Below are 25,750 nucleotides of genomic sequence, written 5' to 3'. Positions count from 1 at the left end.
TGGGCATTGTAAAGCTTGTTTGATAGGAACAACAGCAACAACAATGTCTTAATGTGTTAATTGGCATTTCTTAATTAAAGGAGGTCAACTAGAGAGGTTGAACATTTTTCATTTATTTCATTATTTTTTATGTAATTAGTTGCTTTATATTCTTTGCCCAATTTTCCGGTAAGATTTTAGTATTTTGTTAACTTGGGTATTGACTTGTTATAAGTGGGGCAACTATTTTTTCAAGGTTTTTTTCTTTTTTAGTGGAGGCATACCTCATTTTACCTAGTTTCACTTTATTGTCCTTTGCAGATAATTGTTTGTGTTTTTTTTTTTTTTTCCCACAAATTGAGCATTTGTGGTAACCCTGCGTTGAGAACGTCTATTGTGCTGTTTTTCTAACAGCATTTATTTACTTTGTGTCTCTATGTCATGTTTTGGTAGTTCTCAATATTTCAAACCCTCCGCCAGCAAAAAGATTATGACTCACTGAAGCCTGAGATGATGGTTAACATTTTTTAGCAATAAAGTATTTTTAAATTAAGTATATACATTTTTTAAACACAGTGCTATTGCACACTTAGACTACAGTATAGAATAAACATAACTTTTATATGTACTTGAAAACCAAAGTATTTATATGGCTTGAGTTATTGCAGTATTTACTTTATTGGAGTGGTCTGGAATTGAACTCACAGTGCTTCCAGTGTATGCCTATATTCAGCAAATTTAGGTTATATTGTCAATTTTATATTGTTTTATTTGTTCAGTTGAGTTTGTACCCAGAATGTGTTTCCTTGCCTAGCTCTAAATAATTAACTGGTTTAAACTAAAATCAGATCAGATCAGATCAGATCAGTCGCTCAGTCGTGTCCGACTCTTTGCGACCCCCTGAATCAAAGCACATCAGGCCTCCCTGTCCATCACCAACTCCCGGAGTTCACTCAGACTCACGTCCATCGAGTCAGTGATGCCATCCAGCCATCTCATCCTCTGTCGTCCCCTTCTCCTCCTGCCCCCAATCCCTCCCAGCATCAGAGTCTTTTCCAATGAGTCAACTCTTCGCATGAGGTGGCCAGAGTACTGGAGTTTCAGTTTAGCATCATCCTTCCAAAGAAATCCCAGGGCTGATCTCCTTCAGAATGGACTGGTTGGATCTCCTCGCAGTCCAAGGGCCTCTCAAGAGTCTTCTCCAACACCACAGTTCAAAAGCATCAATTCTTCGGCGCTCAGCCTTCTTCACAGTCCAACTCTCACATCCATACATGACCACAGGAAAATCCATAGCCTTGACTAGACGAACCTTTGTTGGCAAAGTAATGTCTCTGCTTTTGAATATGCTATCTAGGTTGGTCATAACTTTCCTTCCAAGGAGTAAGCGTCTTTTAATTTCATGGCTGCAGTCACCATCTGCAGAGATTCTGGAGCCCAGAAAAATAAAGTCTGACACTGTTTCCACTGTTTCCCCATCTATTTCCCATGAAGTGGTGGGACCGGATGCCATGATCTTCGTTTTCTGAATGTTGAGCTTTAAGCCAACTTTTTCACTCTCCACTTTCACTTTCATCAATAGGCTTTTGAGTTCCTCTTCACTTTCTGCCATAAGGGTGGTGTCATCTGCATATCTGAGGTTATTGATATTTCCCCCGGCAATCTTGATTCCAGCTTGTGTTTCTTCCAGTCCAGCGTTTCTCATGATGTACTCTGCATAGAAGTTAAATAAACAGGGTGACAATATATAGCCTTGACGAACTCCTTTTCCTATTTGGAACCAGTCTGTTGTTCCATGTCCAGTTCTAACTGTTGCTTCCTGACCTGCATACAAATTTCTCAAGAGGCAGATCAGGTGGTCTGGTATTCCCATCTCTTGAAGAATTTCCCACAGTTTGTTGTGATCCACACAGTCAAAGGCTTTGGCATAGTCAATAAAGCAGAAATAGATGTTTTTCTGGAACTCTCTTGCTTTTTCTATGACCCAGAGGATGTTGGCAATTTGATCTCTGGTCCCTCTGCCTTTTCTAAAACCAGTTTGAACATCAGGAAGTTCACGGTTCACATATTGCTGAAGCCTGGCTTGGAGAATTTTGAGCATCACTTTACTAGCGTGTGAGATAAGTGCAATTGTGCGGTAGTTTGAGCGTTCTTTGGCATTGCCTTTCTTTGGGATTGGAATGAAAACTGACCTTTTCCAGTCCTGTGGCCACTGCTGAATTTTCCAAATTTGCTGGCATATTGAGTGCAGCACTTTTACAGCATCATCTTTCAGGATTTGGAATAGCTCAACTGGAATTCCATCACCTCCACTAGCTTTGTTTGTAGTGATGCTTTCTAAGGCTCACTTGACTTCACATTCAGGATGTCTGGCTCTAGGTCAGTGATCACGCAATCATGATTATCTGGGTCGTGAAGATCTTTTTTGTATAGTTCTTCTGTGTATTCTTGCCATCTCTTCTTAATATCTTCTGCTTCTGTTAGGTCCATACCATTTCTCTCCTTTATCGAGCTCATCTTTGCATGAAATAAACATTAATTTTCCATACTCCTCTTCCTGTAGCCCCTAACAGCCATCATTATATTGTCTGTCTTTATGATTTTTGACATCTTTGTGTAAGTACTTCAGCATGTAAGTGGAATCATATAGTCCTTGTCATTTTTGTTTGGCTTATTTCACTTAAAATAACGTCTTCAGAGTTCACTGATATTGTAGCATATTGCAGAATTTCTTTTTAAAGACTGAGTAATATTCCACCATGTGTGTGTATACCACATTTTGCTTACCCATTCATTTTTTGGTGCACATTTGGCTTGCTTCCACTCTTTAGCTCTTGTGAATAATATTGCTGTGAACACTGGTGTACTGTTCAAGGTCTTTGCCCATTTTTAATCAGATTTTTTTGTTGTTTCAGGAGTTCTCTTTGTATTTTGGATATATAATTTACAGTTATTGTTTTGGCATCCTTGGCATTCTTGTTAAAAATCATGTGACTGTATACACCAGGGTTTATTTTTGGCTCTCTGTTCAGTTCCACTGGTTTTTATGTCTGTTCCTATGTGTAGTGCCATATTTTTTTTTATTACTGTCTTTGTGGTAATTTTGAAATCAGGAAGTGTGAGTCTTTTCATTTTGCTTTCTTTTGAAGATTGTTTGGCTCTTCAAGGTCCCTTGAGATTTCATATGATTTTAGAATAGGTATTGTGTTTCTGCAAAAGTTTTCATTGAAATTTTGACAGAGATTGCTTTGAATCTGTAGATCACTTTGAGTAGTCTTGACATTTTAACAATATTAAATTTTCCAGTCCATGAACATGGGATATATTTCTATTTATTTATATCTTCTCTAATTTCTTGCAGCAGTATATGTGGTTTTCATTGTACAAGTCTTTCATTTCCTTGGTTAACTTAATTCCTAAGTATCTCATTCTTTTTTAATGACATTATAAATGAGATTATTTTTGTAATTTCTTTTTCAGATTGTTCATTATTTGTTAATGAAATGCATTGTTTTTGAGTGTTAACTTTGTGTCCTGCTACTTTACTGAATTTACCTATTAGATCTAATACCCTTTTCATGGAGACTTCAGGGTTTTTTTGGTGGAGTTTTCAGGAAATAGCAACTCAACTCAAGTATTCTTGCCTAAAGAATTCCATGGACAGAGGAGCCTCCTGTCTCCATGGGGTGGCAGAGTCAGAAATGACTGAGTAACTAACATACTTTTAGTATTTTCTGTGTATAAGATTATATTATCTCAAATAGATAATTTTAGTTTTTCCTTTCTAGTTTGCATGCCTTTTACTTTTTTTTCTTGCCTAATTGCTCTCACTAGAACTTCTAGTACTATGTTGAGTGGTGGTGGTGGTTTAGTTGCTAAGTCATGTCCAACTCTTACAACCCCATGGACTATATGTAGACCATCAGGTTCCTCTGTCCATGGGATTTCCCAGGCAAGCATACTGGAGTGGGCTGCCATTCCATTTTCCAGGGGATCTTCCCGACACAGGGATCAAACCCTCGTCTCCTTCATTGCAGGCCAGCTCTTCACTGATGGAGCCACCAGGGAATCAAGTGATAAAAGCAGGCATCTTTGCCTTGTTCCTCATCTTAGAGGAAAAGTTTTCAATTTTTCACCAACATGGGACATTATGTTCACTGTGGATTTTTCATCTATGACTTTTATTGTGTTGAGGTAGTTTTCTTCTGTACCTAGTTTGTCAAGTGTTTTATCATGAAGAGTGTTGAATTTTTTCAGATGCTTTTTCTGCATAGAAATGATCATTTATCCCCCCACCCTTCATTTGCTTAATGTGGTGTATTACATTGGCCAGTTTCTGTTTGTTGAACCATCCTTGCATTGCAAGTTTTAATCCCACTCAGTCATATATATAGATAGTCTTTTGACTATGCTCCTGTGTTCTTTTAGTAATTTGTTAAGGATTTTTTCACTGATGTTTGTAAGAGATGCTGGTCTATCTGTAGTTTTCTTATCTTGTAGTGGTTTTGTCTGGTTTTGGTATTCGGGTAGTGTTGACCTCACAGAATGAATTAGGAAGTGTTCCCTTAACCAATATTTTTATCATGGTTTGATTTGTTTTTAAATGTAAATCAGTTCTCTGGGTAGTAGTAATGTGATATGGAGAAAGAAATTTAATGTGAAATGTTATCCATATTGAACAGTTTAAAAAAAGAGATAAAATAGACTGATTCTGTGGGGATAACTTTGAATCTAAATGAAATGAAACTTTGTGGAACAATATAATAGTCCATCTAGTTTCAAGACAGGTAACCTGAATTTATTAATACCACTGTCATAAAAATAAGTTCTAAAATCAGCTTCAAAGGTAAATATTTTATTAATGAGCTTGTCCAAATTTAAATTTTAAGACGTACATAATTTAGTATACGTATTTTATTAGAACATAGAAAATGGGAAGTTGTAAACTTTCCAAACATTTAATAAATTGAGTATAGTGATATCAAAACCTGACAAATTTAACAGAAAAAATAAAATGCCTGTTTAGTCTCACTTATGTAAAAATAATATACTAATATATAAAATAATAGAAATAAATATATTTTAAAATGTTAACATAATAATAAATCAAACTTGAACAATTTATCCTGGAAATGTAAAGGTGATTTACTACTAGGAAATCTGTTGATGTAATACATCCCTGAAGAAAAGCAAGGTGAGTAAAACACAGTGGCCATTGTGGCTTGTTTTATAAAAAGAAACATATACATGAATTTCCATTTTAAACCACAAATGAGAGACTTTTACTTCATTTATATTTTTTCATTACCAATATATTTGGTCTTAACTTATGTTGTTTGCTATTTTTGTTTTGTTCCCTTCTTGGTACTCTGATTTTTATTGTTAGTTTTGTCTTAGCTTTTTCATCTCCAGGGGTTTGGTAAGGTCTATAATCAACTTTAATGGTTATCATGGGTATTTTAAAGTTGTTCAAAAGACTCTTAAATCCATATTTATATACTAGTCTAAGTCAACACTTAAATCTCTTTTTTCCCCTTCTATATATCAGATAGAGTTTTGTATACTTTTATTTCTATCCATTGCTCTGTATAGTTATTGGGTAATATCTGTAGTTTTGAACCCTGGTTATTTATATTATTTAGATCTGTCTCTGTTTTTAACTGTCTTTCGGTAGTTTTAACAGATTGTTTTATATAATGGTGTTTCCATTTTTGACTTTGTAATTTTGATTTGTGGGGTCTCAACTGGCTCATTTTCAGGAAGTTCTTTGAAGGAAGATTACTGGAATCATTTTTTCTGAGTCCTTGTATATTTAGTAATATATTTGTAGGCTTTCAGACTTTTTTTTTTTGACCAGGTATAATGCATATGCCTTTTCATACTGTTCATGGCTTAGTTTCATTGCCATGAACAGTATGAAAAGGCAAATGCATTATACTTGGTCAAAAAAAAAAAGTCTGAAATGTGAAGTCAAGTGGGCCTTGGAGAGCATCACTACGAACAAAGCTAGTGGGGGTAATGGAATTCCAGTTGAGCTATTCCAAATCCTGAAAGATGATGCTGTAAAAGTGCTGCACTCAATATGCCAGCAAATTTGGAAAATTCAGCAGTGGCCACAGGACTGGAAAAGGTCAGTTTTCATTCCAATCCCAAAGAAAGGCAATGCCAAAGAACGCTCAAACTACCGCACAATTGCACTCATCTCACATGCTAGTAAAGTGATGCTCAAAATTCTCCAAGCCAGGCTTCAGCAATATGTGAACCGTGAACTTCCTGATGTTCAAGCTGGTTTTAGAAAAGGCAGAGGGACCAGAGATCAAATTGCCAACATCCTCTGGGTCATAGAAGAAGCAAGAGAGTTCCAGAAAAACATCTATTTCTGCTTTATTGACTATGCCAAAGCCTTTGACTGTGTGGATCACAACAAACTGTGGAAAATTCTTCAAGAGATGGGAATACCAGACCACCTGATCTGCCTCTTGAGAAATTTGTATGCAGGTCAGGAAGCAACAGTTAGAACTGGACATGGAACAACAGACTGGTTCCAAATAGGAAAAGGAGTTCGTCAAGGCTATATATTGTCACCCTGTTTATTTAACTTCTATGCAGAGTACATCATGAGAAACGCTGGACTGGAAGAAACACAAGCTGGAATCAAGATTGCCGGGAGAAATATCAATAAGCTCAGATATGCAGATGATACCACTCTTATGGCAGAAAGTGAAGAGGAACTCAAAAGCCTCTTGATGAAAGTGAAAGTGGAGAGTGAAAAAGTTGGCTTAAAGCTCAACATTCAGAAAACGAAGATCATGGCATCCGGTCCCACCACTTCATGGGAAATAGATGGGGAAACAGTGGAAACAGTGTCAGACTTTATTTTTCTGGGCTCCAGAATCTCTGCAGATGGTGACTGCAGCCATGAAATTAAAAGACGCTTACTCCTTGGAAGGAAAGTTATGACCAACCTAGATAGCATATTCAAAAGCAGAGACATTACTTTGCCAACAAAGGTTCGTCTAGTCAAGGCTATGGATTTTCCTGTGGTCATGTATGGATGTGAGAGTTGGACTGTGAAGAAGGCTGAGCGCCGAAGAATTGATGCTTTTGAACTGTGGTGTTGGAGAAGACTCTTGAGAGTCCCTTGGACTGCGAGGAGATCCAACCAGTCCATTCTGAAGGAGATCAGCCCTGGGATTTCTTTGGAAGGAATGATGCTAAAGCTGAAACTCCAGTACTCTGGCCACCTCATGCGAAGAGTTGACTCACTGGAAAAGACTGATGCTGGGAGGGATTGGGGGCAGGAGGAGAAGGGGACGACAGAGGATGAGATGGCTGGATGGCATCACTGACTCGATGGACGTGAGTCTGAGTGAACTCCGGGAGTTGGTGATGGACAGGGAGGCCTGGCGTGCTGCGATTCATGGGGTCGCAAAGAGTCAGACACGACTGAGTGACTGATCTGATCTGATCTGATAATGCGTTTGACTTCACAGGGTTTCTCCCTTAAAAATCTGAAACTGTGCCATTTAATGTTGCAAAGAAATCCAAAGTCAGCCTGAGCTGCATTTTTTTCTTCAGGTTATTGAGTTTTCCTATTTGTTTGGTTTTAGAAATTATGCTTTATCTATGCAGTTAAGATTTACCTAAAACTTTACAAACACTTTTCTTCATTGGTTACTGCCATTGACATTTAGTAGTACAAAGTTGAGGTTTTTTTTTTTTTATTATTCAAGAAATTTTTCTTTTGCTTTGTCTTAATTGATGCTTTCCATTTCTTATTTTCTCCTTAGGATCAACTGTATTTCATAGTTTGTATCTCCTTACTTTCTCTTTAAGTATCATTATGTTTCTAATAGTTTTCATCTCTAACTTTTTACTCTGCATTGTAAGACATTTTCTAAAGTTTATATTCTACATTACTGAATTAAATGTGTGATAGTGTTATTTTTATCCTTGTTTCCTCCAGTGTAATTTTAATTCTGCATTATTTTTCATGCTTTAACCTTGGTCTGTCCTACAAGATTCTATTCCAAAGATAAGAAATCATGTTGTAATCTACTGATGCTAAACAGTTTTCTAGAAATTTGTTTATGATTCTTACTTTTAAGTGACTTTCCTCTCCTTGAATTGTCTGAATGGTATTCCTCATGAGTGTTTGCCGGAAGGCAATGTAGGTAAGTTGTCCATAGGTCCACATTTTTCTCAGCTCAGGTCATCTTTTTACCTACAGCTGTACTGGCTCTTACATAATTGTCTTAGCTTAATTTCCAGAGTCTTTGGTGGGGTTTTCTTCACCTTCATTTCCTGGTTGTGTGCTATTCTGAACAAGTGAGCATAATGATAGAAAAATGATAGCAGATATTCTCTGCTACTGGAGATCCTTAACACATCTATCCCATAGACAGTGTTTTACATAGACAGTGTCTTGCCAAGTTGTTTTGGGGGCAATTTATTCTAACTAGAGCAAAAAACAGAATACTAATGGAGGGGGTAATAGAAAATATCACTGGCTGCAGTCTCAAAACACAACACCTGTACAATAGAGGAACCGGCTGCGTGGCTTTCTGTTAGTATGTTTCTGAATCGGAAGACCATAGAGAGAAGCTGAGGATCTTTACATATACTTGCGTGTGGCTGTTCTCACGCCCAGGGTGACTGGTGGATATTCTTCCTTTCTGTTCTTTTGACTTGGCACTACCTTAATTTGTTCATTCTTTTGTTTTTTTCCAACCATTTCTTACTGAGTTCCATGTGCCAGGCACTTTGCTAGGTACTAGATATTATATACTGTTGAACAGAACAGTGTTCTTTCATTGACAGGAGAAATAGTTTCTGAATTTTGTTGGCAATGCATTTGGTGATGATGTGATGTTTTATTTCCCTATTCTTTTTCTTTTCTTAGTAAGTATTTTCTGGAAAGTTGAGAAAGGCTATATTAATAGCTATAACCTAAATATCAGTTTTAAATTCTTTTGTTGTGAGCATTTTTTAAAGTTGCTCTGAATCAGAAAATAATTTTTATAAATGTAATGTTCATTATCCTGACCTTAAAGTATTATTTCTCCCAAAACTTCTTGTTGAAGTTGACTAATTTACTACTACCGTCTCTTTTTTCTTAAACTTTCTTAACTTTCTGAGATGAATAAAATGGTCATATCAACAAAATTATCATGTTTTATATGATGACCTCAACAAATGTTTTGGCATTATAGCACTTTAGTTTACCTTAGAGTTTTCATAACTATTTGAAAGGCAAGCAGTAAAGCTGCATTAGGTGATAATAGATTGAAGAATTTGGTACTTTAAAAAATGTATTATCTGGTATTTATTTTTAAACATAATATTTGAAGGATTTTATTTTTCTCACCACTTTGTATATAAGTGAACAGAGGTAATTTTTGTATGTGTTGCTTATATTTAGAGAAAACTTACTCTGGAACTTTTTATACTCAGTGCTTCCAGTAAATATTATGAGCTTTTAAACAAAACAAAACAAAAAATCACAGAATTTGGCATATAAATAGACAAGAAGAAGCATAAAGTACACAGAGACCTATAAGTGTGAAATGTAATGAGTAAAGCAATTGTTTAATTTTAGTAATAAGCAAGTCCATAAAAGCGAGTTAGAGCATTGACTTACAGTTTAGGTAACTAACATATTCATTATATAATTTGTAACAGTTATTGTTAAGGAAAGGGGACTTTTAAGCAAAACAGGACCTGGCAGTTAAAAGTACATGTCATGTCATTTTCCCAGAATCCTCAGTATTAAAAAAACCAAGAAGCTTTCTATATACACTGATTGGGGCAGAATTAATTTTATAAGATTGTAGTCATATTGAGGGTAAGAACTATATGTAAATTACTTTATGTAGCAGAATGTTATAGTAAAAACAGATTTGGTGCTTTTGATGAATAAGACAGAATCTTTAGGGACAAACATAATATCTTCTTAGGCTGTAGTAAGATTACTAGTAATGTTTTCTTTAAAGGTGGTTGTCACGATTTGGAAGTCTTTTCCAAAGACTAGCTAACACCAGTCTCAGCCAGTTTGCTCACATCTGGGCCAGTTGTGTTAAATTTGATGTTGTGTAAGGGAAGGGAACAACTTCAGGTGAAGTGCAGAGCATGTTGTTTTCACAGCTCTTTCACCTAGGGATTAGAAGTCTTCTCCGCCCCCCTACTTCATCCCCATACAGATATCGGCAGAGATCCCAAAGCCCCAGTCTACATGCTGTCTTTAGCTGAAAATCATGCTCACAGAATTTACTGTTTGTGTTGGTTCTTCAGTTAATCATACTAGTCCAACAGCAGTTTACATTCACATTGAGGTAAGAAACATAGCTAACTGGTGCATTGTATCTATTTTGTAGTGGAGGTGAGCTAGCATTGCTGAAATATTCATGCATTACATCCATTGGAAACTTGCCTGAATGCTAAGTTTGATGTTTTCTACAGGTTTGATATTTGCAAGCTTGTTTTGATTGTTTATGTTGTAGCTGAATAAAAGGATACTTAACATGTTTTCTCTAAATTCTTTTAAAATAATCATGTTTAAATAATGTGTGACTTTAATTTTGAACTCATAATTTCTCTGTATTTATAATGATTTCTATGCTTGTTTCTAGGGGCCACCTACAGATGCTCCTGCAGTGGACACAGCAGAACAAGTCTATATCTCTTCCCTGGCACTGTTAAAAGTAAGTGTTGAATGGAGTTTCTGGTTTTACTGAGCTCTGCTGCTTTCTCTGTGTCTTTTACATTGAAATATTTTTCATGTTAACCCTCTCATACATAAACGTTTTAGGTGCATGTATAAAATAGAGTGGTTTTATTTTCAGTGAAACACAATTAGGTTATTAATTAGAAGGAGGGGTGTTCGAAGATCTCAAAGGCTTTGTGTCTGTGTATCGTCCTCTTTACAGATGTTAAAACATGGCCGAGCTGGAGTTCCAATGGAAGTTATGGGTCTTATGCTTGGAGAGTTTGTGGATGATTACACCGTCAGAGTGATTGATGTGTTTGCTATGCCACAATCAGGAACAGTGAGTACTTTTATGGTTGCCTGCTGCAAGTAAATGTGTTTCTTTTTTTTTTTTCCTTTGCAAAATAACTCTTATCATATTATAATTTTCCTGCTAGAAAAATTAATTATAAAAGATTAATAAGAATAATTTTTAGACTGTATTGAGTTAAATCTTGTAGATGAATTATGAATTCCCTAACGGTCTGTAGACTGAGTGATGCTAGCATTTAATTCCTTTACTTCTTGTTTCAGCTTTAACTAGCATAGTGTACTGGATTTATGTTACTTATTTTAATATAGTAGGATATTAGTTTGATTAGTTTGAATACTTGGTTAAAAAGATTTCAGAGACTCAATTAAAGTTTTACTTCATGTACATTGTCTAGTCCTCATGTTTTGTTCTTATTGTTTTGAAATAGCACCCATTTAAAAATGTTCTATATATGGTGATAAATGACTCTTAAGCTTTTCCTATTCAAAATGTTAAGTTTAAAAAAAACAGAAACCATGACAGACTTTAGTTCTTTTTGCCTGGGTGTGGTGATTTGTCACAGACTAAGCATACTACATACTGATTGGGAAAGTCCTCCACCCATCTACCCGTGGGAGTTTTTGGTGGGGTTGTAGTTTTTTTTTTTTTTTTTTTTTTTTTTTTCTGTTTTGTTTAATGCATTGGGCTTGTAGATAGGTGTGTATTTAGATTTTTAAAAACTGGCCAAAACCAATAACCATTTACTGACCTTCCAAAAAATAACACACATAATTCTTCTCATCCATTTGCCTAAGAAAATATGTATATTTATCTGATGAATATCCTTATGTGGATATCTGTTATAGTAAAGGGTTCTTAAGTTTTAATATCCTTTATTTCCTTGTAAGTGTTTGTTTGATCATATAAAATAGAATATTTGATCTCTACGTTCACTCTGTGTAGTAGAATTGGAAAGTTTCTCTTCTAGCCCAAGAGTTAGCAAACTTTTTCTGTAAAGACATATGTCTCTGTCTCATATTCTTGTTTTTTTTTTTTTTAAACCACCCTTTAAAAATGTAAAAAAACATTCTTAGCCTGTAGGCAGCAGATTGCATACCCCTGTTCTTGAGGATGCACTCTCAATTAGAATTCAAAATACTGTTTGTTTTGGTGGGAAGAAGTGCTTATGTTAACTGGTTTGTTTAAGTAGATTAGACTTAAATTCCTGATGTTAGAGGGAAGCCTTGAGGGAGCTATAATGGCAGTAATCTATCACTGGAGAGATGATATGAATGCCTTTAATTCTTACATGTCCTAAAATTTTCTTTTGGTTGAACTAACAAAATAATGGAGCATTTAAAAGACTTGGTTTCAGATTGTCTCATGTGGGAAGTTTTTTGAGAATGCTTTTATATTTGAGGTAATATTTAATGTGTGTATCCTTCCAATTGCCTAATCTACCAAGAAGTCCTAACAAAAGCACTGAACTTCCTCCCCTCCCAGCTCAGACACCCAAAAAACCAAGCAAAAAAACTCTTTAAATTGTTAAATTATTTTCCTTCCAGGATCTTTACATTACTGAAGAAAAAAAAAGAAAAAGACTTCAACTGTTGGTTGTAACAATAGCCAAATAGTCATAGAACTTTGAATGAGATGGAAGAGACTTACTGCCTATCAGTTATCAGAGGATGATTTTAGGACGTATGCTTGCCTAGACAGATCTAAACAAGAAGTTATTGATTCACTAATATGGTATTTCTTTTGTGGGTGTGTATTTGTGTGTGTACACATTAGTCATGACCGTAAACTCTTATAAAGCATCCTAAAAATTACCTTAACTCATTAACAGCAGTTTGGTACTTGGCAGTTTTTTGGTACTTGGCAATTTAAAAAGTTTTATTGATGTATGGATTATAATTGAATGACATGGGTATCAAATATGGGTATCAAAATCTGTTAAATTATTTTGGTATCCCCAAATAATGTACATAGGTTTCTTGGCAGTAGCTTTTTGTTCATTATCTTGTAATACAATTTTTTTTCTTTCTTGTAGAAGCTAATCATTTTTTTTTTCTTTCTAAACCAGGGCGTCAGTGTAGAGGCAGTTGATCCAGTGTTCCAAGCTAAAATGTTGGATATGTTGAAGCAGACAGGAAGGTAAATATTTCAAATGATCATATAATGGAATAATGGGAAATATTTTCAGCAATATGTCTCAGAATTTTAGATGTTCATGAATATCATTCTTAGGGAAAAAAAACTATGTTGTTAATGTGATAGTGTTACTCTTAGTGCTTACCTATCTAGTATCTCTTTTCTGTAGAATCAAAGAAATTTGCCAGTCAGAAAAATGCCTCATGTTAAAATTCTCAACCATTACATAGTAAACTTGGACTGTAACTTCTTTCTGTTTAGCATATGGAGTTACTCTCTAGTCACTTATAATTGAAAGAGCGTGTATGTTCCAAAATTCAAGAGTTGCAGCTAAATAAAATTCTGAATATTGAATTATATTTGTAGTCATATTGAGTTTTACATACAGGGAAAGTAGAATTCAAATATTGTTCAGGTTTTTTACCCCAGATTAAATCTCTCAATAGTTGTCATTCTCTTGCTCAAATTCTTGTACTGTGGAAAAAACTTCAAAATTAATGTTAGCAAAAGGCTCAGCAGCTGGGCAGAACAGTGCAAATTGGTTTTTGACTGAGTTCCTAGTTCTCTTGCTGGTTTAATTGATATTTAATCCTTTCACAACAGTGGATCCTGGTGTCCATTGTTAAAAATGTACTCTGCCTGAAAAATTCAACTCCCAGAGCTAAGGAGTTAAAGAGTAGATATTTACTTGAATGCTGAAAGGGTAAAACTGGCTCTGAGAAAGTGTGGTAACAAGGTGAAAAACTGAAAGCCTTATCTACCACTGCTAATGTGCATCTCTTAATGATAGCACTCCTTTGTCACACTTACTCATTTCCATGTTTTCTGGGTAATATGGTGTATGATTTCAGTGTTTCTAATGGTGTTTTTTCACACCTGTGTGTTTTTCATCTCTTCTTAATTTATACCCTGTTAGTGTGTTGTTTCTTTTCATATCATAAATGTAAGACTTTTTCTATTCTGAACGGCTAAATGCCCTCTTTGTTTCAGGCCTGAGATGGTGGTTGGTTGGTATCACAGTCACCCTGGCTTTGGTTGTTGGCTTTCTGGTGTGGATATCAACACTCAGCAGAGCTTTGAAGCCTTGTCGGAGAGAGCTGTGGCAGTGGTTGTGGATCCCATTCAGAGTGTAAAAGGAAAGGTAGAGTGGATTCTGTCTTTATTAGCATCTCCTGCCACATTCTGTTTACAGATACATTAAATAAAAATCTATTTTGTTTAAAGCTTTTCTTAATTACACACTGAAACCCTGGTCTCTCTACTTAAAAAAACAACCAAACAAAAAACTTACAAGTCAATAAATGTGTCTTGGTATTATTATTATTAGCGATTTAACTGTTTAGAGATTGGTTTCTCCTTTAATCAGTCTAATCATGTGTTTATCTTTAAATTTTATTTCATAGATTTAAAAATGTTAAATCATACTGAAAGCCTGCTTTTCACATTTTATTAATATTTTCATAAACATTTCTCTACCTTTTATTTTAAAATGGTAAATTTGGGATTGGCACAATGTTTAACAAATCGAGTTAAATAGCTCCGTTGTGCAGACATTGTACAGGGCATATTCTGGAATTGTATGTTCCAAATATTTTAGACAATGAAAACTTGCCCCAAACACTTGGTATCAACCGTTTGCATTTTTGGAGTGAGGACAGAGATGAATGATTAGATATGGTAAATGATTCTGAAAAGAGATTAACTTGAAAAGCATATTGGGTTATATTTGTTCTTGTTGAAATCTTTTGTTCTTGTTTAGTTCTTTTTTCCTTCTTTATTTTCTTTTTCCTTCTTTTTTTGTTTGTTCGTTCTTTTCTTTTTTTTTCCTTCTTTTTCTTTCTTAGTAGCCCCATATGCCATTTTCCTATTTCCTGCCTCATGACAGCAGGGAGCAGCTCTATTATCACCTTCACAGAGCTGTCTGCAAATGTGAGAGGCAATTCGATTTTGCTCAACCACAGGGAGAGTGGATTAGAAAAACTACAGAACATACAGAAATTGGCTAGGTGGTTACTGCTTTAAAATACTGCTGAGGTGTCTTGTTTGAGCATGTACTTCCATTGTAGTGTAGAATAATTGTTAAAATCACAATACATTTATGGAATCCTTTTTATGCAGCTTTTACAAATAATTTTTGGAGCACTTAAAAATAAATATTAGCTTGCTATCTATCAGACCTGGAGTTTGATAGTAATGCAGATTACATTTACATCTGCTCACCAGCTCAAACAAACTAAATATGGCTGTTAAAACATGGAGTTTTTTCCTGTCATGAATTCGAAGTTGAACACTTTTTGACATTATATTACTATGATGAATAAAAATTGAGGTCTTCTCTAAATCATGATACTATTAGATGTGATTTAGCTTTTCAGAGGCAAAAACTAGCCACAAAAATAATAATAGTAACTGATACTAGGCAGATCTGAATGGATAACTTCTGAGGCTTGCTGTATACCTATATTTCAATTTATTTACTTTCTTTTTACTAAATGTGTTGTTTTTTAACTGATATAGATAAAAGGAATTGAAAATCCTTGAATTTTATTAGTTTTATGAATTATACTACAGTATAGTATTTCTTAAGTTTAATTCTCTGATAATTAAGATACCTTTTAAAAAAGTAACCCTTAAGTAACTCATTGAAGTAATAATTATTTTAGAAATATAACTATGTGATTAAATTCCCCCACCACAACACTTACAAATAATAATTGAAACTTAAATTTAAATATAATTATATTTCTGTTTTGTAGTTTTAGTGTGACTTTTTATGATACTTAACTCGTGATAGTGGCTAGTTTGTAAAGGAAAATATAAAGTTAAATACAATGAAAGAAAGCATTTTCAAAATAGAATGTAAGTAAGTGAATATGTGTTTTGGTTATTTTGTTTATAGTATTTTAACTGGCAGTTTTAGTTTCCAAACCTAGTTTAGGTATTATATAATAGTGGAGTTTGCATTGTTTATTTCTAATTAAGCATAATTCATGTTAAAAGAGTGCATTCATTAAAAAATACACTTGTATCACATGACAGTTGTAATGTGATAAAATGTAGTATTTTAAAATATATATCAAAAACTACTTTATGGAATTACATGTATCGCTGTCTAGTTTTATATGTCTTGAAAAAACAGTTTTGGAAAAAATGTAGTATAAGCATCTATCATTGATTCATATCACTTGTTGTACCTAACATGTATATTCATGCAATTATATTACCTCAAATAAGGATCTAGTTCTTTGTCAATAATTAACTTCATTTATAAGGTACCTGAGTTTGATTATCATTTATAGTTCTCTCAATGTCTCAAAACTTTGAATTAAACTAAGTTTTATTAAATCCATGGCCAGAGTGTTCTAGTTTAATCATTAAATTTAAGAGTATAAACTTTAAAAAGAAAAGAATAATAACATAGGACTCGCCCTTCCCCGTCTCTGTATATGATTTAGCAAAGCTGTTAAAATAATTAAATCAAGAGTTAAAAAATGACAGTCTATGTATAAATGATTTAAGTTAGGCAGAAACTCTCAGAGGCAGAAACTAGCCACAAAAATAATAATAGAAACTGATACTAGGCAGATCTGAATGGATAACTTCTGAGGTTTGCTATATACCTGTATTTCAATTTATTTACTTTCTTTTTACTAAATGTGTTTTACTAAAAATGTTCTTTTTACTAAATTATTACTTAAATGAGTTACTTATGGGTTACTTTTTAAAAAGGTATCTTAATTATCAGAGAATTAAACTTAAGAAATACTATACTGTACTATACTATACTATATTAAAAGAACATAGAGTTCTTTTAATACTTAGTTCCTGTATATTTTTATCTTTTCATTTTTGTAAGTCCTAGTATTATCCCCCTGATTTTGAGTGATTAGGTAAAAATGGATTCTTTCTTTGTAATCTCAATCCATAAAGTTTGATTTCCTTTTATTATTTCACTTTTTTCCTTGACTTGACTGTATATGAATTCTTGCTGTGTGCCAGGTATTGTGGTAATAACTGTATGAACTTAACTCATTTATTCTTTTTGGTAATTCTGGAAATAGACTCTCTTATTCTGTTTGTCAATAAAAGAGTAAAAAATTTATAGAGTCAGAGAGATCACTTTGCCCCAAATCATCCTATTATGTAATAAGCAACAGAACAAGACTAAGAATCTAGGTCTATAAAAGTGAAGAACTCAAGCTGTTTACTGACTCTTTAATATGAACAATGTAATTAGAATCACTTGGGAATGGAAAATTAGTACCAAAGTCATGGCAGGGCCTTTTCTTGACTTACATTGGTAGATGTCATTCTCTTCAGCATAAGTCAGAGGAAGGAACTGTACATTTTCTCGGAGTTCTCAATAGTTCTATGTGCTATTTTTAGTAGGTATTATATATTAATTGATTTTCTTATATAGTATTTTTCTATTAATTAAAAACAATTTAGGCAGACTCATGTCTGTCAGCTTTTGTGACATCCCTAATCAGCATAAACAATAAAATGTATTATATGATAAATAATCCATATCTCTGTATATTGTGTAAGCCTGTAAGTATTTTAAAATGATACAGGTGAAAAATCAATGATAATAACATTTGTAATTTAAATGGGGTGTAAGCTTATAGAAATTACCAATGAGTTCCTCTCTAAATTTACCAGTGAAATAGTTTTTAGGATTCTCTTTTAATTTACTTATAATGAAAACACATATGAAAATGTTTTAAACTTTAGTTTTCAAGAGGCATGGTGGCAGCCTCTTGCTTAATGTTTTGTTATCCTATATATTCAGCCTACAACTGGACTCGATCCAGCGATGAACTTAGAAGTAAATTCAGCTTGTAATATGACTGTAATTCTTTATTAGGGCAAAAAGAACAATCACTTTGTGCAAAGTCAAAACTAGACTACAACTATTACTACTTTTTTTGAGAACTAATTTTCTTCACAGGATTCCTGTCAATAAAATGTTCAGATGTTACCTGCTGACTCCAAACAATCTTTGTATCTATTCTCTATTTAGAAAGCATAAAAAAAATCACTGAAACCCCTTTATCCCAAATAAATCTTCACATTGGCTGGACTTTCTTGACGATTTTTTGTTTATTTTGATTGGAAATATCCAATGGGCTTCTGAAAATGTGGTGTTTATCTGGTTTCAGATCAACTCATCATCAGATACTTCTTAAGTGTACCTGATATGCTTATTTGGTAATGATTTTGGGGTATGAAATAAATAAAAAATGGTCTTAGCCTCTTTGAGAAGTCATACATATTTAGTGTCACTAGTGAGCCAGGTAACATTCTGCCAAATATATGCTGGTAATCCTACACTGCATACTGATATAATACAAACTATACTATACTGCTTTGTTTCTGTAACTATTGAATTAGTTGCGAGTGACAAATAATTCAACTAATACTTATTTAGAACCTTTTATGTGTCGACATGCAATAAAGTAGTACTTGTGTAGCAAACATAGTAAATGCAAATTAAATTAAATGGAGGCAGAAATTAATGTAAGCTGCACAGAGTAGATGAAGCTTGAACCAAATTTTAAGGATGTTACTTAGAAAAAAGGAGCTTGTACTTTATGAGGAAAATGTAGAAATTATACCATTCAAAGTGGTTCTTTTGTTCATTCTTTTTTCACAGATATATTAGAATATAAAATGAGTAGTTTTTGTTGTTGTTTTTAAATCAGTGTTTTACAAAAAAGGTAGGGCTTTGAAGAGTAGAAACAAATAAAGGAGGAAAGAATTAGGGAATTAATAAGAGCTTACTTTTTTATTTTCAGATATCTAGAAGGTTATGTCTTTTTCAAGGTAAGGCGGGTAATAGTTTACTTATCCAAGAAATTTTCTATTAGACAGTTTTAAGACGGTGGAGATTTTAAACTATTTAATAATAGTTTTGTTTTAGCACTTTATTATTAAAAATTATATTTCATAAAGGCTGAGAATAAGTAAAGAGTGCAGGCTTTGGGGTCAAGTCTGCATTAGAATCCAGTTTTTAACTCTTTTTTTACAGCATGACCTTGAGTAAGGTATCTAATATTCTTGAGCTTCAGTTTTCTCATCTGTAAAAGAAGGATTTTAGTAACTCTCATAGTGTTATGAATATTGTGAAGTGATATATATATTCTGTGCACATGCATGTTGAAGATGTGCAATAAATGTCACTTCACTATTCTAAAGATTAAAATAATTGATACTTAAAAGGAAAAATGAGTAGCATATTTTTAAAAATAGAATCTGAATATTTTTGAAAATTTTAAGAATAAGTGTATAAATTAATTACTAATTTGCTCACTTTAGGAAGGTGAAGGTAACAGCTACAAAAGAAATGAAAAAGTTCCCTTTTTATATTTTGTACACTCAGACTAATTTAGGAATAGTCGTCTGATTCAGCTGATTTTTTTATTGGACACTTAGTGTTTTTCCAACATATTTCTCTGGGGCATGCTGATGAAAAAAGAATGTGAATATATTATGTTAAAATTCTGGCCTTTAAGATAATTGACGTGATTAAAATCATTTTGTGTTTTATTCATCTGTCTATGGGCTTCCCCAGTGGCTCAGTGGTAAAGAATTCGCCTGCAGGGCAGGAGCTGCAGGAGATGGGGTTCGATCCCTGAGTTGGGAAGATCCCCTGGAGGAGGGCATGGCAACCCACTCCAGTATTCTTGCCTGGAGAATCCCATGGACAACGGAGCCTGGTGGGCTGCAATCCGTAGGGTTGCAAAGAGTCAAACACGACTGAAACGACTTCACACACACACACACACACACACACACACATACGTCTAAATGTTGTCTCCCCCACAAGATAAGGGAGAAATTTTTCCTTGTCCTGAAATTCATGCAGTGTCTGCAAAAAATAGTTTTTTTCATAAGTGGTTATAAAATAAAATCAAGGAATGAGTGTGTCAGTGGTCAGCTATCACCAATTCTGACTTAACATGTAAGAAAACTGCAGCTAATTTTGTAGGATTTAGGAAGTAATTTGTATATGTTAGTGATGATAGAGTCTTATTTTAAATGAGTGAAACATGAGATTGACAAGGTCAATGAGCCAGTGTTTCATAGACATTAGCCTTGATAAATCTGAATTTTGTGTAATCAGAGCTAGTGTTCAAGTTTGTCATGTCATTTGTCTTTTAAAGCTAGTGGAATATATTTAGCTATTATTCAGAAGATTTTCTTTTCATCAGTATCCCATAAAAGTTAATTTAAGGGCTGAATAGTCCTTATCTCGAATTTTGTATACACACACACCTTTTCTTTGCCTACTTTTCCAGGCTGAAAGAGAAAAATAGAAAATAGGACACATAAAAATTCTATTTCTATTCCTAATATAGCTTTGTGAGCATACTCATCCAGCTCTTGGAACAAGTTTAGTTACTATATTATCTTTTGTTTGTGCCGTTTTTCACTCTTAGTATCAATTTGAAGTTTTATAACATGCAGATATAATCTGTGAGGATGTCTAAGAAAATATTTTAGGTATTAATATGCATATACTATTCCTGCTAGACTTAATAGTTTAGAACACTAATTTATCTATATAATCAGAAATTGTCAGCTAAGAATGTTAAAGCAATTTTATGTTTAAAATTCTAAGTATAAATCTGATACACAACTAACAGTTCTTAAGTGTCATTCTTTTAATTTCAAACTTCTGTATTAATAATGCAATTTGTGGGCGAATTTATTGTTGTTTAGTAATTTCTATGCATTTGAGTGATAGAAATCTGCTTCAAATTAGTTTGAATTCAACTGTTTCTATAAAGATGCAGGAAAACCTTTAAAACAATATCCTATTGTCTATAAAAATATTATTTATTGACTCTTTTGCCTCTTGAATACTTTTCTATCTTCAGTCTAATGAACCCTGGTCATTCATTCAACAGACATTTATCGCTCACACTGTGTGCCAGGCATGCAGTGGACACACAGGGCCCTAAGAACTACTCCCTGTTTTAATGCCAGTGTTGTACCGGAAAATGGAACCTGTAACTTTATATCATAGCCCATATATATTAGTTGCTTAAGATCATACTCAAATGATTTGACATTAACCCTTGTTAATTGTGAGGATGTTTCTGAGCCTAGGACTTAGTTTTGTCTGCTTTAGCGTGTTATCTCTGTAATTTCCTCAGGAGGGTAGAATTGACTGTGGTTGTAGATTTTCTTCTAAGTCATAGTTGATCATTATTCTAATAATAATCAGTGGTTATTCTTAGACTACTAGTAAGCTTTTCAATGGATGCCTGCTGCCACTTCTTATATTCCAAATAGCTTTTCTGTATGTAGTTTTTATTCCTACTACTACTAAGTCGCTTCAGTCGTGTCCAACTCTGTGTGACCCCGTGGACTGCAGCCCACCAGGCTTCTCCGTCCATGGGATTCTCCAGGCAAGAACACTGGAGTGGGTTGCCATTTCCTTCTCCAATGCATGAAAGTGGAAAGTGAAAGTGAAGTCGCTCAGTCCTGTCCACTCCCAGCGACCCCATGGACTGCAGCCCACCAGGCTCCTCCATCCATGGGATTTTCTGGGCAACAGTACTGGAGTGGGGTGCCATTGCCTTCTCCGTAGAACTGCCTTATGACCCAGCAATCCCACTGCTGGGCATACACACCGAGGAAACCAGAATTGAAAGAGACACATGTACCCCAATGTTCATCGCAGTGCTGTTTTTATTCCTAATTAAACACAAATCAAAGGGGAAGGGACTTTCCTGGTGGTCTTGGGGTTAAAACTCAATGCTTCCATTGCAGGGTGTGCAGGTTCCATCCCTGGTCAGGAAACTGACCCCAGGAAAGATCCCACATGCCATGCAGTGTGGCCAAAAACAAACAAACAAAACAACCAAAAACCAGTAACCCAAAATGCTTTCTTGGAGCTTTTCAGTTCAATAGATAATCTATTGAATCTTTTCTGTAGTATGTGTATTAGGGGTCCCAAGTACTCTGCTGGGGAATGGATGTTTGGTGGCACATAAGACACACACCTTGCTGGGATGTAACTGAATCTAAGAGTGGTCTTTTTTTTGCTTTTGTGTTAGGATAACTGTTCCATCAGATAACGTGGTGATGAAAACTACTGGCTTTGGCATCCTGTGTATGTACAGATGATAGTGGTGTCACTTACTGGTTGTCATCTCATCTAATTTATTCAAGTCCTTGGAGCCTCAGTTTCCTTATCCATAAATTAAGAATATTAGCGCCTACCTCTTGGTTGTTGAGTATTAGTGTAATTTTTATGCAATATTTAATTAATAAGCCCAGTAAAAATATGTAAAAAGGATACATACCAAAGTAATTGAGCTTTACTTTTTTTTTTTGTATGAAAATGACTGTGCCTTTTGAGAAATGGCAATTTGAAGGATATATTTGTATTTTTTTTTGGAAGGTGATGTTAAAGCACAAGAAATGTATGTAAATCCTTTATTTCCGTTATCCCCTCCCTACTACCTTTCTAACGTGGGTGAGCCCTAGCTTTTAGTCTCTGGAGCCTTTTATTCCTTTACTTTATGTGGAACTGTCAATAAACATACTAACTGTGTTGCTTTCTTTTGTCTACTAAACAGGAGTCTGAAGTCACTTGTCCTTTTTGTGTTGACTGTCAGGGTAGCCACCGACAGATTTGGTAATGTTAAGTTCGTTACCCAACCAGTGACCCAGAGATGCTGGTCTCTTGTACATTAATAGTCCCTGAGGAATTCAGTTTTTAAGTTCACTGTTTATTAGTCACCTCTGATTCTAGAAATAGCTATCACAGAGGAATACCAAAATTCTAGGCATATTGTCATTAAAAAAAATATTCAGTATAGCTGTTACATTTTTTATTTTATTTAGAAATTTTCCTAGGGGAATATGTCTTAAACTTTAACACTGTACTGCAGTAGCAATATTCTGCTTAGTTTACTGTGTCAGTTTGAGTGCTCCAAGAATCAAATCCCAAAATGGGATTTGGTCTATGCAAGAGATTTATTTGGGGAAACACCTTTAATGGATAAAGGGGAGACTCTTCAGACAGCAGTACAAGTCTGACTGTGTAGAAGGAGAAAGGGAAGGTAGGATTGAGTAGGAAGAGCCTCATACTGCAGCATACTCCTAAGAAAGTTTCAGCCAGGCTGTTGGGGAGTCCTTGGGACTGTTGTCCTTTAGAAGAACCCCTTATTTGGTAGGAATGGCTATGTTTGTAATAATACCCTTGGTGTGCCCAGTCATTGACTGGGAATAGCCCTAGGGAGATGTGTCCTGGGGAACCCCCAGAGGATCCAAAATCATAGCATCTGAAGTTTGTGAGTCAGCTATGTCTGCAGTAGGTTCTACTAAAAGGAGATCCAAGCTGGGCAAGTCCATGACTGCCACAGTTAGTAACACTAAGAACCATAGTGGTGGAAGTGAAAGTGACGTCGCTCAGTCGTGTCTGACTCTTTGCAACCCTGTGGACTGTAGCCTACCAGGCTCCTCCGTCCATGGGATTCTCCAGGCAAGAATACTGGAGTAGGTTGCCCTTTCCTTTTCCAGGGGATCTTCCCGACCCAGGGATCAAACCCGGGTCTCCCGCATTGAAGGCAGACGCTTTAACCTCTGAGCCACCAGAGAGGTACACAAATATTGTTTTATTTAATTTTATCATCAAATGGTATCATTCATGAGCACATGGTGACATTGAAAAGTCAAATAGCAGTTAACTTAGCTCAATTAACTCACAGGTGATAGAACCAGAATTCTAACTTAGGCAGGATTCTGACTCCACAGAGTGTCTTAAGCATTTAAATACCTATACCATACTGAGTACAGGCATAGACTATAAAAATTCTGCTAAACTTTATTTCGTGACTTAACTATATTCTTTTTAGAAAGTTTCATGAATCTAAAAATGTCTAATTACCTTTCACCATACTAGTTTCCAGAGATCGATTTGTTTTCATTAAAGTATATATATTCAGAACTGTGGCTTTACTGTTTGAATTTTGATGCATGTCTTCACTTGTCAAAAAAAAGTACATTATGCTAGTTACACTCCATCCCCCTTTTCTCCCAATATATGGAAGTTGTACTACAAATCTCTAGCTACAATAAGCAATTCTCCAAGGATGAAGAAAGAAAATGTACATACACACAGGAATTTCTTTTCCAGGACTAAAATTGACGTTTTATAAATAATTTCCGTGTTGCAAAGTTGAGACTAAGAAATCACAGCAATTCAGTGATATGCATTTGGCATGAGTCAGTTTTAGTTCTTAGTGCTTTTCATTGGAAATGGCATAAAAAGTAAGATTTCTTTGAATTTTTTATGCTGTGGGCTTACAAGAGACATAAGATGTTTTTCTCTTATAGATGTCTGGCAGTGCATGGCAGCAGAAGTAACGAAATGGTCACAAACCCCAGCAGTACTTCCCAGGTCACAGGCACCCTTAATTTTTAAAGAATCTAGAAACAACCTAAGCAGTTGATAACAGGTCATTTCTAGGTGATAAAGGATATTTGATATGGGGTGTTGCTTTTCTTTCCACACCTAGCATTTTTATAGTCATTTAGAGACCTACTTCACATGGTGGTGGGTTTATATGTGTTTAAATATGTAACCTAACTGATAATTGAATTGTAACTCTTTTCTTTTCTTGATGTTTGACATTGATTTTGAGGTCTGAAATGTTTTTTTCAAGCTTATTTTCCCCTGGCTCATTTTATATATAAATACTTCCCATAGTCATTGACTTCAAAATAAGGGCAGTTGGGAATGCCAAATGCAGCTACTGTTGAAAAAACAAAAGAGAGAAGGAGAGAAATTGTGAATTATAGTATCTACTGCCAGAAGTACTTATGCATTTTTCTTTCAGACACCTTTGTATTAAATTAATTTTACAAGCTTTACTTAAAAAATAGCCTCCTTTGAATGTAAAAATTGGGAAACTGTAGATTGATGCTTTAGAAATTTAGTCTAGTCTTTCAGTGACCTAGTAGTTGATATGAAAACATGAATTTAAAAATAAATAGCATATTGGCTAAACTGTACTATACTCATGAAAGAAGCCAAAAAATTATGGATTAAACTGAATCTGAAAATAACTACAGTTTTGTGTCCTAAACCAGATTCATTTTTAAAATGAAATGATAGGTCCTTGACCCTTGGGGGTGCTTGGAATAAATATGGAACACAGTATTGTTTTTAAAACTATTTTGCTTTTATAAGCTAAGACAGATGTACAAAAAAGATGCAGTTTTTATTTTGTATTGGCAGCTTCCAAATATTTAGTATCTATTTCCAAGAGTTGCAATTAGTAAAGCTACCATGGTACTGAAATCTGCACATCCCACAAGCTAATTATATTTGCAAGGTCAGAGTGAATACATATTTTCAGAAAAATAAAGGGTTATATAAATATGTGTCTTCTACTTGGCTGTTATATCACAGTTTGTTGATCTGGAGTATAATGTGTACAATTCACAAATTTGTCTGATAACAGAAAGTGGTGTGTGATTGTGTTTATTTTACTAACCAGTATATTCACAGCAATCACTTCCAAATATCTCTCCAGTAAAGATGTGTTAATTACAAAACAGACAAGGTCTTCTATTATATTAAAGCTACTAACAAGAAG

The 25,750-nt window shown here is 34.5% G+C and overlaps 1 protein-coding gene across 5 annotated transcripts in view; it reads left to right on the top strand.

Annotated features, from left to right (window-relative positions):
• The window catches only part of PSMD14 (proteasome 26S subunit, non-ATPase 14), a 110,322-nt gene that overhangs the window by 53,784 nt on the left and 30,788 nt on the right, over positions 1–25,750 (top strand). For all 5 annotated transcript variants that reach the window (XM_044934737.2, XM_044934740.2, XM_006074292.4 and 2 more), the window contains 4 exons: positions 10,608–10,679; positions 10,905–11,024; positions 13,063–13,133; positions 14,121–14,271. In XM_044934737.2, the coding sequence (XP_044790672.1) occupies positions 10,608–10,679; positions 10,905–11,024; positions 13,063–13,133; positions 14,121–14,271 (414 nt within the window). The remainder of the gene's footprint in view (positions 1–10,607; positions 10,680–10,904; positions 11,025–13,062; positions 13,134–14,120; positions 14,272–25,750) is intronic.

Source organism: Bubalus bubalis, chromosome 2 (assembly GCF_019923935.1).
Source record: "Bubalus bubalis isolate 160015118507 breed Murrah chromosome 2, NDDB_SH_1, whole genome shotgun sequence".
NCBI lineage: Eukaryota > Metazoa > Chordata > Mammalia > Artiodactyla > Bovidae > Bubalus > Bubalus bubalis.
Note: the sequence above shows the minus strand (reverse complement) of the source record. Positions and strands in the feature narration are given on the sequence as shown.